Raw genomic sequence first — 14,195 nt, 5'->3', positions numbered from 1 at the left:
CCGTCACTTGCACGTTTATCCTCATAGAAATCACTTGCATAATTTGCAGGAAACCGACTATCTGAAACTGTACAAACTCGTGAAAATCCAATGGCCGGGTTTCAATCAAAACTTTTCGAGCTTCTTAGTGGCCGATTTGACGATGGGCCGCTGGTTGGTTTAGGATATCGGACAGCGTCCCAACGAGGCGTCACTGACGAGCAAGGACGTTTCTTCTACCAACCTGGCGAAATCGTGAGCTTTTCGATTGGCAATCTGTCTATTGGCTCCGCGCTTGGCGCTTCATTGACGCTTGCTGCACTCCGCGATAGTGTCACTGAGCTGGGAAATCCAGACCCAGCACTTCCAGAGACGGTCAACCGAGCGCGTTTCATCCAGAGCTTGGCAGTTGAGACAGACCTCCGAAATGGCGTGTCAATCGATGATACCGTACGTGATATTGTGAACAGGCATGCAGATGGCATCTCGTTCACTTCCGACATCGAGACCTTCGAACAATCCCCTGCCGTCCGCGCCGTCTTCAGCGAGCTCGGGAGCCGTTTTCGAGGCGTAGAAGAAGCTCGAAACCATCTGCGACGCGCTCAGGCAGGTATCAAGGCCTTTAGAGATGTTCGAGTTCCCACCCGTGATAACAGCTACCTCCTTGCGGGTGTCTTTCACCCTATTGATGCTGGAAGATATTCTGTACTGTTGAGACTTGGTATCTACGGAAGAGCGTTTCGGATAGGAGCTATATCCAATGACGAAGACCGCGAGATAAGCGAGAAGCGTGAAGATTCCTGGTTTCAGGGAGATCAAGACAATCTTCATCCATACTGGAGGTGGTCTGAGAATGCGGCAATTGCCAGTCCCTCTGTCTGGGTCCCACGCGGCTATGTTGTTGTATTGGTGGACGGGCGTGGAGTGGGCAATGTCCCAGGCAAACTGAGCCCCTATTCTAAGCAAGAGGCTCGTGATTACTACGACGCTATTGAATGGGCGGCTAAGCAGCCTTGGAGCGACGGCAACGTTGGTCTCTACGGCGCCTCGTATAACGCAACAACTCAGTGGCACGTGGCCGCGCTGCATCCACCTTCGTTGAAGGCCATGGGGCCGATTTCTGCGGATGGAGATATCCGTGATCTGGCATATCCTGGTGGAATCTTCCTCGAGGGCTATCGTCGCTGGTGGTGGAATGAACTGGTGTTGCCCGTCAAGCTCCCCAATACTGAGGTCGAAGATTATGTCGGTGGCCTCCGCAGTCATCCTTGGGATGACGAGTACTATTACGGTAACGGGGCTCTGTCTGCCGATTTCCCTAGCATCGACATACCTGTCCTGACGGCAGTGAGCATGACCAACACGATTCACCCTCGTTCCGGATTCGAAACATTTTCCAGTCTATCCTCACAAGTCAAAAGGCTCATGGTCATGGATGCCGTTTACTCTGGCAACATGTACAAAGACTTTCAGCCTGACTTGGAGGCTTTCTTTGACCAGTACCTCAAGGGGGAGAAACTAGGCGAGGACCCGCCAACTGTGCGCATGGTGCTTCGAACGGGTGATGGAGGATGAACTGCGTCGACCTGGCCTGTCCCCAACACCGAATATCGCGAGCTGTTTCTGGATGGCACAAACGCGGATATTGGACACATTTCTACTCGCGCGCCCAGCCAGGAAGGGGTTGCTGAATATTCGGCTGATGTAGAAGATGGGAACAAGGCAATGCCCATGGCAGTTTTTGAGTCAGCTCCGTTGGAAGGAGACCTCGAATTTGGTGGGACACTTCCGGGCAACGCTATGGGTGTCGTCCACAACGTCTGACGCTGACGTCTTTGTCGCTCTCCGTGTCATGGATGGCGAGCGAGAGGTTCCGTACCGCACGTACGAAACTGGGTCAGCCGCTCCTTTGACCTGGGGATGCCTCAAAGTCTCCCGTCGAGCAACCGATCCTGAGCGCAGTACGGCAGAGCGCCCCTGGCACACTCATCGACGCGAGGATGCTCAGTCTCTCGTCCCAGGAGAAGTGGTCAAGATTGAGGTCGAGATCATGCCGGCCACTGGACGTGTTCTGAAAGGTCATCGACTGCGCGTCGAAATCTCGCCAGTGGAGGGTCCTGGATGCCCACCGGGATGGGAGCGCGAGTACGATGCATCATACCATGCCGGGGCCACGAATCGCCTCTTGACTGGAGCCTCGTTTCCCAGCTCCATTACGATTCCCGTTGTGCCTCGTGAGGGCTTGTAGAGGGTCACGGGTTGTGACTATCTAAAGAAAAAAGAAAAAGAAAAAAGAAGTTGCCGAATATTTGGCTGATGTTTGTGAGAATGGTGAAGCTGATTGTACAGCTATTATCGATTTCAAGATTGACGAATTGCACAAGTATGGAGTACTAAACCAAGTCATGTCATGGCATAAATCTATAATCGAGATAGCATCCGCCGAAATCAACAAGCAGGAACCACCTTGGAGCACTAGCCAGGTCGCTTAATCACCGGCCCGGTTAGCTCAATCGGTAGAGCGTGAGACTCTTACGAGACACACGTTCTGATGTCGCGATATCTCAAGGTTGCGGGTTCGACCCCCGCATTGGGCTTTTCCTATAACAAGCACCTGGCTAAAAGATCACGGTGGTTCATTTCTTTTTCTTTTTCTTTTTTTATCTCGATGCAATATCCATTCTATTCTTTTGCCTTCCTTTGATGCTTTCTCCTTCTATCAGTGTGAATACGCAACCATCCATCAATCTCTCTTGGCCCCGAGTCATCAGTAATTGGAAGCTTGCAGGGGGGGAATGTAAGGCATGCTTCTTGACAGGTAGGTAGCTTACACGTCACGAGGCTGTTCCAGCTACGTAGCTTGCCTAGGTATTACAGCTCATACGTAATTCGACCAATCGCACGGTTCAAGGGAAAATAAGCCCTATATCCATTCTTGTCTCTTATTCTCCGGGTGCAGACAGTGTCCTATATAGTGAATCTCCGATCTAGAAGAGATAAAAGAAGAATCGCAATGCTACCGAGTGAGTTGTCATGGACAACCTTGCCTCTCTCACCGACATTGGCGAAAATCGCAGCCTATTCTTCTCATCACATGCCTGGCCAGAAAGGGAACGCTGCATCTTTTCAGCTGACATGTGTAACAGGGAGAAGCCACTGCCGATGGACATCTCCGATTCCCAAGCTTGGCGCATCACATAATACGTTTGTTACCTTAGGTATGATGAGAACCCGTACATTAAATAGCCACCGTATCAATAGCATCCCGATGATTCCGAATTTAACTCTTTGTTTTTGATTGTTTCTTCTTTGATGTGCCAATACTGAAGCCTTATACCATTATACATACCTACCCACATGCAGCTGAAAACCGGGATAATTTTGGCTGCAGTATTCGGCAGTTTTAGGCCCGTCCCCCTTGCATCCCCGTGTGGGTCCGACAACGCAAAGCCGGGCCGCACTGGATGTCATCATTGGTACTGTATGCGTGTATACAGTCGAGCTCTGTTTCAATACGTCTTGATTTATACTTTGGGCTAACTCACCGACATCTATATAAGATTTGGCATCTGCATTAATGCCCAGGTAACAGATAACGACCTGAAAGAGGGGCATGCTCCATTCATCTCTCTCTTTACTCACTGAATTTTGACATATATACATGCATCCTTCAATCCTGATGTACTTCCCAGCTACATGTACCTAAGCTTGCCTCCATCACCAACATACTCCAATCACGATTCCACGACACCATACCGTTTGCTTTGCCTGAAATCAGCAATTACCTTTACTTGCTGTTTTCACCCATCTCTTCACAGTAGTTTCTCTATAATACAATCACGGAGGTCTTGAGAGACCGTGGGTATCGACGCTACAGATCGTGTAAGACTACCCTCAAGTCCAGCCAGGCATAGTGACCCAAGTCTTACCAGAAGATACTCTAGATACATCTCCTGTTGCTAGAGCGGACTCACCGGATATATACAAAATGGGCGACAACAGCAATGTCAACAAGCCTGTTGGCGACATGGCCTTATATAACTTGGAGAGAGCCAACCGACGTCTAGATGCGCTAGAAGGCAAACCCACATGGGACCTCGACGACACGGCGGATTTCGATTGCATGCACTACTTAGGAAATGTTGCCTTGGAGAATGCAGGCCAGACGTTGGGCATGCGACGGGGACAAACTGTTGTCGACATCGGCGCCGGCTTCAGTGCCACTGGCCGCTATTTGCACAAGCATTACGGCGTTGATGTCACGGGCATCGAGCTGCAACCCGAGATTCACCAGCTCGCTGAAATCATTACGAAAAGAAACGGTCTATCTGATAGTGTACGCTCAGTCAACGCAGACTTTACACAGCTCACTCTGGATACCCCTGTCGACTACATTGTCTCATTCCTGTGCATTTTGCACATCCCCGACAGAGACACATTGTTCCAAAAAGCAGCCAGCACGCTCAAATCGGGAGGTAAAATCTACATTGAGGACTTCTTTGCTCAGACAGCATTCAGTAAAGACGCCGGAGATCAATTACGCGAGGTGCTATCTTGCCCTTACCTGCCGAGCTGGGATCAGTATATAAGCGACCTGACAAGTGCTGGGTTCCATGACGTTCAATTTGAGGACGTGTCAGTGGAGTGGACCGAGTTTGTTCACAAACGGGCACTCAATAACCGCCAAAAAGGAACATCTGCTGCGCCCCTTACTCTATTCTACGATACTGTTGATGCGTTGTTCTCTAGCCGCCAGTTGGGCGGTGCGCGCATCACTGCCACCAAAGCATAACATATGTGTTTGAGTATGTATACCTTGTGAATTGGATAATTCTGGATGCTACCTTGTTACTATTATAAGTTGAAGTTCATGTTGAGTATGGCAATCGCATATGGAGAAGGTTATCCGCGGCGACGTCTATATAGCAAGAGATATTTGCTGAAGATAGAATTGGCATCACTTGGCACGCGAATCAAGTCCACCACCGATGCTGTCAACGGATTACATGGCTAATGGATGATTCTCTCGGCATTTCTTTATCCCCAATTACACCGTAGTCAGATACTGGTATCCGGACAAGCACCTGTGTCATATTTGAAGGCGCCACAGAGACATATGAGAGTAGAGCTGAGAAGTCACGGTGACTTTGACCGGCAGTTAGCTCACGCTTAATTAATTTGCGTTAAGACTGTTATGGATTTATATGCTATATTGGAATTGCCATATATGCAAACAGTGCGGATGTTGAATCCTCCCAGAGCGTCATCCAGATACACACTTGAAACACCATACTCCGCATTCGATTGTAACCGACTTCATTAGTTTGAACTCACATTGACAACGCCCCCTCTGTATTCGCTTGGCCAAGGAATTTGAGGAAGTCGTTCTCGAAATTGCCAAGCAAAAAGCAGACGATGCATCCGGGGCTGGTAGCAACTCAATAATAAATCGCCTAAACATTGCTCTGAAAGACGGAGCGATTTCAGACTTTCATTATCGCTCCAATATGAAGCAGTTACTTCTTGCTGGCTTCGAGGAAGTTGAATCAGTCCTTCTGTCCGCCGTTGTGTTATTAGCAAAGAATCCCCAGATTCAATCTCCACTACGCGCCGAAATGTCTTTTTCTGTGCCGTTTCCATACAATTTCGAAGATTTGGATAAGCTTCCCGTTCTTCTAACGGTTATTTTAGAGACTTTACGTCTTCATCCGCCTTTTCCCTCGCTGACAAACCGCTACACAACCCGTCCAGTCCTTCTAGGGGGCAACATCAGCCTCCCCGCCGGTATATGGATTGGATGGAATGCATATGCAGTCCACACTGATACGCGGATCTGGGGACCAGACACCCTTGAATTCCGTCCCAACAGATGGGGAAAAGACGTCTCGAGTATCAATGCCATGTTCCGGGTCCAGCAGGCGAAGGCAATGTTTATTCCTTTCTCGACACGTTCAAGGACCTGTCTGGGAGTTTCTTTGGCACTGATACAGCTCAAGATTGTCCTATATGAGCTATTCAGCGAACTCGAATGGGGCATATGCAACGACAACATGACCACTTTGCGCAAGGTAAGCAGAGCACAGCAGAGAAGAGAACAGCGAGCTAAGCTAACAATATATACCTAGGGTCCATTAGTAAACCCAAGTCATTGCAAATTCACCCTAAAGAGAACACGTCAATTAAACCCATGATGACCAGACGCTTTTACAATTTTCGTAGAGTCAGGTTTCAGGGATATCCTATATTGAGCCGCTCTCCCCATTGGGTGCTAAGATTGAATAGAGGGCGCGCGCATCAAGCATGTAGTCTATTAAAACAAGCTTGAGATCGAGCGTAAGATGTATATATCGATACGTTTGTAAAAAGCGCTAAGAAAGCAAAAAGAGACTGGAGTCTTTGGGAAAGCATTTTAGCACTGTGATATGCTACATGCAACGTATTTACTGTATTGATTCGGTGACTGTTGGGCACCATGAATGACAGGGGTCGTGTGGCCCAGTGGAAGATGCATATTAACCGCTGCCTGATCCTTAGCAATAGATCCATGCATATTCAGCCGCATCAAGGCTCTGCCATTACAAACACATGCCGTAGTGTGCAACTGAAGCTGATTTGAAGCCGTTGGGCACCGCCTAGGCGAGACGAAGTGCTCGGTGTCTGGCCAGAGTTAGAGACAAGCAAGAGGCGCATGTCTTGCCAGTAGAAGAAATGTCCTCCGTGGAGAGCAAAGTCTATCGGCTGCGGGGTATTCCTGAGCACCTGGATCGACTTGGAGTAGCCCTTCTTCTCAGCAGATTCATTGCCAACGGCGATCAGGGAGACGTCAGTGTGGGCTCGCTGGCTCTCAGCTGCAATAGATGGGTCAATAAGCGCACCAAGACGGCGACTCTGTCCTTTAAGAAGCTTCCGGAAGCAGTCAGTAGGGATCCAGATGCAGGTGAATGGCCACTGCGGGATCCTACTTGGCTTGCACCACTTCTCCTCGATGATACCTTTATCGGGCTATCGCCTCTCAACGATGTCCCAGAACACGAACATCACTATGAGTATGTTGGATCTGAAGCACAAAATGCAGCAATCTTTAGCCGTGTTACACAACGGCCCAACTGACACAAACACACGTGTAGCTGTATCGTATTGTCCGGCCTTGCGAGTCACCCTATGGGCTCATGGCAGCCGCACGGCAAGGACAAGTCGTTTATGTGGATTCGAGATGCCCTCCCGCATCTTGTTCCCAAAGTTAACTTCATTTTATATGGATACGACACAAAGCTAGCTGGAAGCAGGTCATTTCAAACTGTTCCTGATATTGCCTTGACCTTCATTCACACCCTTCAACAAGGAGGATGGGCTGGACCTGGCTCTACAAAGCTCATCTTCTTCGCCCATAGCCTTGGAGGCATAGTTTTGAAGGAGGCGTTCCGCATGTTGGCCGATAGCAGTGTAAGAGATGAATTAATCCTTAATCGTACTCGAGGGGCGATTTTTTTTGGAGTCCCAAGTCAAGGGTTAGACGTCTCAGATCTGCAGATTATGCTGGAAGGTCAGCCAAACAAGGATGCTCTTGTTAAAGAAATCTCGAACGAGTCGCCATTCGTCGAGGTATTGGAGGAGCAATTCTCGGGCATCTCTCATCTTCAAAGGATGAAACTGCTCTGGGCGTACGAGACAGAGACAACGCCAACAGTAACAGTATGTTTACATTACCATCTTTCATTACTGTGAAGGAACTTTATTCTAATTATATCTCCAGGCGGTCGACGGAGAATACAAGAGATGTGGACCTGGCACTGTGTTCGTCTCTCCGCTCTCTGCAACGAGCCAACGCTGCAACTTCGAACCAGATTCGACCATACAAATTAACGCCAACCACTCAGATATGGTCAAATTCTCTCCGGGAAGCGAGTTAATTGATCGCATTGCCTATAAGCTTCAAGACATGCTCAAAGGTGGTATTGAAGAGGCTGGTGAGGAAACAAGCGAGCCATATATTGAAATGATGGCAGCCTTGCATCTTGACAGTCAGCGAGCTCTGGTCTTCGGGAATCATGTCGATCCTGATCTAGACTCGGATTTCTGGGACATCCATTGTAAGTATATACTCCTGTTCTATATTTAGAGGATGCTAACCGTGTATTGTAGCCATCATACAGGGAATCCACGCCCCGGAACGTGACAGCCGACTGGAGCAGGTTGACGTAGCAGTTGGCCACTCTTTCTCATGGGCTTTTGAGAGAGCAGCCGTTGGATTGACCAGTTGGCTGCAGAACGATGAGAAACTATTTTGGATATCCGGCAAACCAGGGTCTGGCAAGTCAACATTTATGAAGTACCTTCACAACAACCCGCTCACGGCGGATTATCTACGCTTATGGCGTCGCAGTGCTAATAATTTTGTCCGCGCAACATTCTTCTTCCACCATCGTGGTACAGCGATCCAAAAGTCTCTCGAAGGCCTTCACCGCGGAATTTTGAGTCAGGTTCTCAAGCAAGCCCCTCAGTCATTCCTAACTATCCAACCGCGTCTTGTACAAGCATACCAGGCAGCTGTTCGTACAAAGAATCTTGGAAGCTTTTCTCATGATCTAGATGCCTTGGTTGCATTCTACAAAGTTTTTCCGAATTCTGAGGTCTTGAAGCAACGTGACAAGGTTCTATGTTGTGAGATACCTCTAAAAGTCTTTCGTACGATGGTTGTTGAACCAATGCTATCTGCTGGTGCTGTTGTCAGCGATGAAGACCTTCTATACCAAGTCTATCCCCTTCGAGATGCTTTGTTGGCGGCGCAAAATGAGTACAAGACCAACCATCAGAGTGCGGTTCCTATTTTGCAGAGTATTCTGTCCGAAGTCAAAACCCCATGGGCAGAAAGTGTACAGTTCATTTCTTTAGTCAAAATATGGCTTGAGGCTATTGATATAAATACGCAGCTGTCAAAGTTGAGAGATCTTTTGGTGGTTCAAAGATCGAATGAATCACATATGGTTAAAAATACAAAAGCTCGGCCTGATGATTTGATAAAACCGATTTTGAGTAGATTCTCATCTCGAAAAGCACAGCGGATTCATATTGAAACGGCCAATTGGAGTGTGGAACATCTCAATCATGCAATCAGTCTCGTCACTGATCAGCAGCTGGTTGACTTGGATCTTTGCATTTTTATCGATGCTCTAGACGAACATGACGGCCCGCCAGACTTCATCTCTCAATTCATAAGAGATATTGCTTCTGCTGAGGGAAGCCGTACTAGACTGAAGATCCTTTTCTCCAGTCGACCTTGGCAGCCGTTTATTGACGCTTTCAAACACAGCCCCAGCATTCAAATTCATGAATTTACTGAAAATGACATCCGAGAGCTATGTCTATATACAATACGCCCCGAAAGCCCAGGTTCAGCAGAAATATTACAGTTAGTCGAGAATATTGTCAACCAGGCGAGAGGTGTCTTCCTATGGGTTAAACTGGTACTAAACGATCTCTTGGACAACGCTGCTAGATTGACCACTTCTGGCATTGATATCTTGGATCTTCATGCAGCGCTCATGGATATCCTTAAGTCACTGCCCACCGACTTGGAGCAATACTACAAGACTATAATTGAAAGGATACCACATTCATACCGCTGGGAGGCCTTTTGCTTGCTTGAAGTCGTCAGCAAGTCGGTAAGGCCAATTCATGTCAAGGAAATGTTAAAAATCTTATTATGTGCCAATATTCAAAACGTCAATGATATATACCCGCGAATGTTGGAGATGGACCGGAGTGACGTGGGCGTCTATACTACAGAGCATTTGAGAACGCACTCGGGTGGCTTAGTCGAGATTATTGATGCTGATGAGCTTCAGCTACTACATCAAACCCTGGTCGAGTTTATCCAGCTTCCCGAATTCAAACGCACTGTACTAGGAGAGCGGTACCGAATTGTTAACGAAAACGGTTATACAATTCTTTCAAAATATGAAGCTGTACGAGGGGCATCCCGCTCTAATGACGGCATCAACATACAGATTTCCGAGATGTTCTTAAATTATGCACGGGGAGCAGAGTCAACAACAGGGAACAGCACATATTTCTCCTTCACAGGCGTCAAATGGAAGGGAACGCTAGTAAACAAGGCTTTTCCGGACTATATGACGGATGTGCGCTACACGACACTAGAAATGGCGCTGGCCTGCGAGCTCAAGTTACATCTACAAGACACCCTGAAGCATGATAAAGAGACGACAACAGTGCTAATGTTTCTCATTCTCTTGCATATGATTGAGCGGGGGGTATTCGATATAGACAGCGCTATGGAATTTCTTCAAGCTATGGTATCTCAAGGGCTGCAGATCTGCGCAAGTCACTTTGGGTTTCTCATGTTGATGGATCGGATCCAGAATATGGATCCATTGACTACGCCCTTCACCGTGGCCATAGACTTCTTCCAGAGGGTTATGACTGTCTTCTTTGAGCCAGGGGCTAATGTCAAAGTCATCATGAATACTGCCGGCTGGGGTATTACCAGCAATCTTTTTCACCAAGCGATGATGTCCCACGGGCAGGGGGCTACTATCCAGGCGCTTCACATATCTACTCACCTTCGACTTGTAGAATATCTCTTGGATAAAGGCGCCGACCCTAATGGACTAACTTCGAATAATCTGACGCCGCTTGACTGCTGGGTGAAGAGCACCCAAAGGTACCACGTCCGCCACCCCGTTTACTCAGGCACCTTCGTCTTGATTCAACGCGGAGGCCGTCTCAACATTTGCACTAGAGATGAGTGGGGAAGGGCATTAAATATCACACGTACCCTTATCTACATGCCATTTCCAAGTCTCGAGATGCCTTTTCCAGGCTGGCTAGAGGGGGCACCAGGCGCGGATGTTGGTGCTCGACCTACCAAGCCAAGACGGTCAAAATTCAGGAAGTGGCTACGAGACTCTATATTGTCATGGAAATGAATGATGAATAAAGAATGATAGCGCCAACCCACTAATAACGGCCAAATAGGAGGGAATATGAAATGAGGAGTTCAAAAAGCAAAAGAAGAAAAAATCAACAAAAAAAAAAGCCGCCTTGAACTCTCAACCAGGTGCTTGTATAGGAAAAGCCCAATGCGGGGGTCGAACCCGCAACCTTGAGATATGGAGATATCGCGACATTAGATCGTGTGCCTCTTAAGAGTCTCACGCTCTACCGATTGAGCTAACCGGGCCGGCGGAACACCGGTTGAGCTCAAAGGCGGCTTGTTGAAACAGCGTCGGTGTATTGATGTCTATAAACCTGTTGCAAGTCTTCGAAACTGAAAATTGGCACAAATTGTTTGAAGAAACACCACGATGAACCGCTAATGATGCAGACTCAATGACAGAAGATTTTGTTCGACATGGCCCTTGACTTGTTGAGTGCTCAACTTGCAGAATCACTCACAATTTAATGCTTCGTTGAGTTGCAATCAAAGCTTGGCTTTCTGGAAAATCCATATGTGGATTGTACGCTGGGTCTGCTGGCGGTTCTGTAGGAACTCTAGCTGGTTATTAAATAACAGAAATATATACATAGATTAGCATTTTAGTATTACTCAGTAAGCCTCTTTGTGCTTCTTATTGATTGGATTATGCCGATATACCCTCCTCACTTAAACAGCACCTCTCCGCCTTCCATTGTCCCACCAGCCTTGTATTTCCCAATGATGCCGCTCTTCACCATGTCTTGTGCCAGTCTCGTCAACACTCCATCGCACCCTTTGGCCACCATGATACCCAACCCCAAAGGCAGCATCTGCGTGTGATTCGTGATGGTGCTGTTCGCCTCAAACTCCCCAACTGGAATCGCAAAGTCTGGAATTTCTGCAAACGGCGCAATGCGAGACAGGGAGAACTTAGGGTTCACCTTGGGCGGGCTCAGATACACGTTGCGTGGCACGGGATCGGCGAGAACTGTTGCGTAGATAATAAACGCTGAGGAGCAAGTCTCGTCGTCTTTCGTCAGCAACTCTGACTGCAACCAATCTCGGAACATGGTTCTGTTGGTCTCGGCGGTGACGAGTTCCGAGTCGGATGTCTGGTCGGCAAAGTCCCATCGGTTGGTGTTCGCCGGATCGACAGCGGGGAGAGCACCATCGTGTTTTGCTGGTAGGAATACGTTAGGTTATATCCTTTACCAATGGAGGAGCATGAGCCGCATTTCTTGACTTACCGCCATAGTCGGCATAAAACGGCTCTCGAACAAGCCGTACAACATCTTTCTCTATCTTGATGGCGTACACACGATCAAGAACTTCGTTTATACTAGCATTCTGGGCAGCCTTGGGTATCGTTTTGGCCCATTCATCTGCAATCTCAGTCACATGGAGCTCTGAGCCAGTCAACTCAACAATTTTGCTTCTAATATCCACAAGAGTCTGCGTCAGGTCGTCAAGTGGTGTAGGATCAGTTGGGTCCGGCCAACCGCCAATGTTGTAAATCTTGTTCGGCCACTTTATCGCCGTTTCACCGGCGTAGGAGGTATACTTGCTCTGATACAACGCTGCCTGAGCCGTATCCCAGAGCGTAGGATCCCTAGTGAGAAAACCAATGGTGTCCATCGTTGGAGACAGAGGCATGCAACCGTCCGCGGACACGCTTCCCCAGCTTGGTCTGTTGCCAAAGACTCCGCCCCTAGCTGCAGGACCGCGGATACTTCCACCAGTGTCTGTTCCAACAGCCAAGTCAAGCCAATCGTATGCGGCGATAGATGCACCACCACCTGTTGAGCTGCCTCCAGCATCATTGTAGCCATCTCCTCGGGGGTTGAACGGTGCATGGTAGTCGATCCAATCCGCTGTGGCAGTACCGCCCTGCGCAAATTGCGCCGGTATCTGCTGGCCGACGATGACAGCACCGGCATCGATGAGGTTCTGGATTGCAGGAGCTGTCTTCTCCGCCTCTGGATAGAAGTGGTACCATGCCCGGTTGCCGTTGGACTTTTTTACGCCGTTGAGGTCGAAGAGATCTTTCACTCCGATACGAACGCCGGCTAACGGCTTTTCTTTGGTTCGTGTGAAATATAGTCTCGACGGTACACCGATGCTCATCGTGGCGGAGGAGCTAATCTTGGCCGAGAGCGTCTCGAAAGATCCATCTGGCTTCTGCAGAAGCGACTCTGCAAAGGCACCGACAAAATCATCGTACAAACGGTAAGCTCTGTATGCCCAGCCCGCCGAGTCAACAAAGTATGGCCCAGAGGGCAGGTCGGAGGCATCAAGCGGAGCTACGACTGCATTTGTGCCGAGGAGATTTTGCGTGCTGCTACTTTTCTGACCGGCAAGAAACACAACCTGCGCAAAACTGGCCTGGAAGACGTCGTCGATGTTCGTCCAGTTCGTCAAAAACGCATTTAGGCCCGAGGGATTAGTAGCTGTAGCCACTACCGTGACTGGAGTGAACCCGAAAGCGCTTGGTACATCCCTGATCGCATTGAGTGAAGATCGAGGAATGTTTCCGGCTTGGTGGGGGTTGATGAAGTAGCTGAGTTCGCCAAGTTTCACAGTCGCTCCGGTGGATGTGATCTGGCCAGCTGTTGATGTAGCCAGCGTTAGTAAGGCCACCAGACGCGAGAGTGTGAATCCAGCCATCCTGTCTTTTGCGACATTGTTTGAGCACCAGACACCAGTCACGAGAGTCCATGGTGACTCTTTTTATAACTTTGCTTACGACCAGGGCGCTGCCAGCTGCTTTCAAAATTCCCATCATCATCGTGGGGACTACAGTCTCATCGGTAAAGTTCTGTGGAAATGTTCGCCATCAACCTCCAAGGCAATTCGTTTGTCTGTTTCTGCTTATTTCCCTACGCAAAACGTGCCCGACGGCGAATAAGATTCGCCCGTCCGATCCTGGAATAAACGGTCTTTGCTTTAAGCTTAGATGTAAAATTTGTTGGTTCATCGAAAACGCCTAGGATAAAGACAAATAATACCCCCTAGCATCGTGAAGGCAGCAACCCGTCGGTCAGAGTCTTGGCCCTACTACAACTCACCGACACATTTTTTTCCTACCAATTACCTAGGTACTTTGAGTCTAGACCTCTCACAATGATGCCGTACATAACAAGGAATACCTACTGTTGTGAAATAGCATGGTCGGCTCATTGCAGATGGGCTGACTCTTGGAGCGGCTGGCGGAAGATGCAATCCCGAAGGTGAAACTGGCGCCCCGTGCCGGCGCGGCGGATATTGCGGCAGCGCAAAGTCT

At 48.6% G+C, this 14,195-nt stretch overlaps 5 protein-coding genes and 2 non-coding genes across 7 annotated transcripts; 5 read left to right on the top strand and 2 right to left on the bottom strand.

The window, feature by feature from the left end:
• Positions 1–90: 90 nt before the first annotated feature.
• V8C40DRAFT_273797 (CocE/NonD family hydrolase) lies at positions 91–2,227 on the top strand (the record flags this gene model as incomplete). Its single annotated transcript, XM_083220530.1, has 3 exons — positions 91–1,527; positions 1,597–1,683; positions 1,718–2,227. 3 exons carry the CDS (start codon positions 91–93, stop codon positions 2,225–2,227), a joined length of 2,034 nt encoding a protein of 677 aa, XP_083075662.1.
• A 250-nt stretch (positions 2,228–2,477) lies between these two features.
• Positions 2,478–2,576, top strand: V8C40DRAFT_t82. Its single transcript has one exon. It is a non-coding gene; the product is annotated as a tRNA-Lys (tRNA).
• A 1,000-nt stretch (positions 2,577–3,576) lies between these two features.
• On the top strand, positions 3,577–4,777 carry V8C40DRAFT_239365 (SAM-dependent methyltransferase). The gene is made up of 2 exons (XM_083214623.1): positions 3,577–3,861; positions 3,924–4,777. The coding sequence occupies exon 2, from the start codon at positions 3,968–3,970 to the stop codon at positions 4,769–4,771; it is 804 nt and encodes a 267-aa protein (XP_083075661.1). The 5' UTR covers positions 3,577–3,861; positions 3,924–3,967; the 3' UTR covers positions 4,772–4,777.
• A 1,075-nt stretch (positions 4,778–5,852) lies between these two features.
• On the top strand, positions 5,853–6,367 carry V8C40DRAFT_239364 (uncharacterized protein). Its single transcript, XM_083214622.1, has 2 exons — positions 5,853–6,036; positions 6,092–6,367. Exons 1-2 carry the CDS (start codon positions 5,880–5,882, stop codon positions 6,112–6,114), a joined length of 180 nt encoding a protein of 59 aa, XP_083075660.1. The 5' UTR covers positions 5,853–5,879; the 3' UTR covers positions 6,115–6,367.
• A 174-nt stretch (positions 6,368–6,541) lies between these two features.
• On the top strand, positions 6,542–11,587 carry V8C40DRAFT_239362 (uncharacterized protein). Its single transcript, XM_083214621.1, has 4 exons — positions 6,542–7,025; positions 7,107–7,671; positions 7,733–8,069; positions 8,122–11,587. The coding sequence occupies exons 1-4, from the start codon at positions 6,688–6,690 to the stop codon at positions 10,923–10,925; spliced, it is 4,044 nt and encodes a 1,347-aa protein (XP_083075659.1). The 5' UTR covers positions 6,542–6,687; the 3' UTR covers positions 10,926–11,587.
• On the bottom strand, positions 11,073–11,179 carry V8C40DRAFT_t74. The gene has a single exon. It is a non-coding gene; the product is annotated as a tRNA-Lys (tRNA).
• V8C40DRAFT_177157 (amidase signature domain-containing protein) lies at positions 11,262–13,777 on the bottom strand. The gene is made up of 2 exons (XM_083211682.1): positions 12,163–13,777; positions 11,262–12,095 (listed from the first exon to the last, which is right to left on the bottom strand). The coding sequence occupies exons 1-2, from the start codon at positions 13,577–13,579 to the stop codon at positions 11,599–11,601; spliced, it is 1,914 nt and encodes a 637-aa protein (XP_083075658.1). The 5' UTR covers positions 13,580–13,777; the 3' UTR covers positions 11,262–11,598.
• Between the last annotated feature and the right edge of the window lie 418 nt (positions 13,778–14,195).

The sequence above is a fragment of the Trichoderma camerunense genome (assembly GCF_050948025.1).
Source record: "Trichoderma camerunense strain CBS 138272 chromosome Unknown V8C40scaffold_5, whole genome shotgun sequence".
Lineage (NCBI taxonomy): Eukaryota > Fungi > Ascomycota > Sordariomycetes > Hypocreales > Hypocreaceae > Trichoderma > Trichoderma camerunense.
The sequence above is the reverse complement of the archived record's forward strand: the minus strand, read 5'-3'. Positions and strand labels throughout refer to the sequence as shown.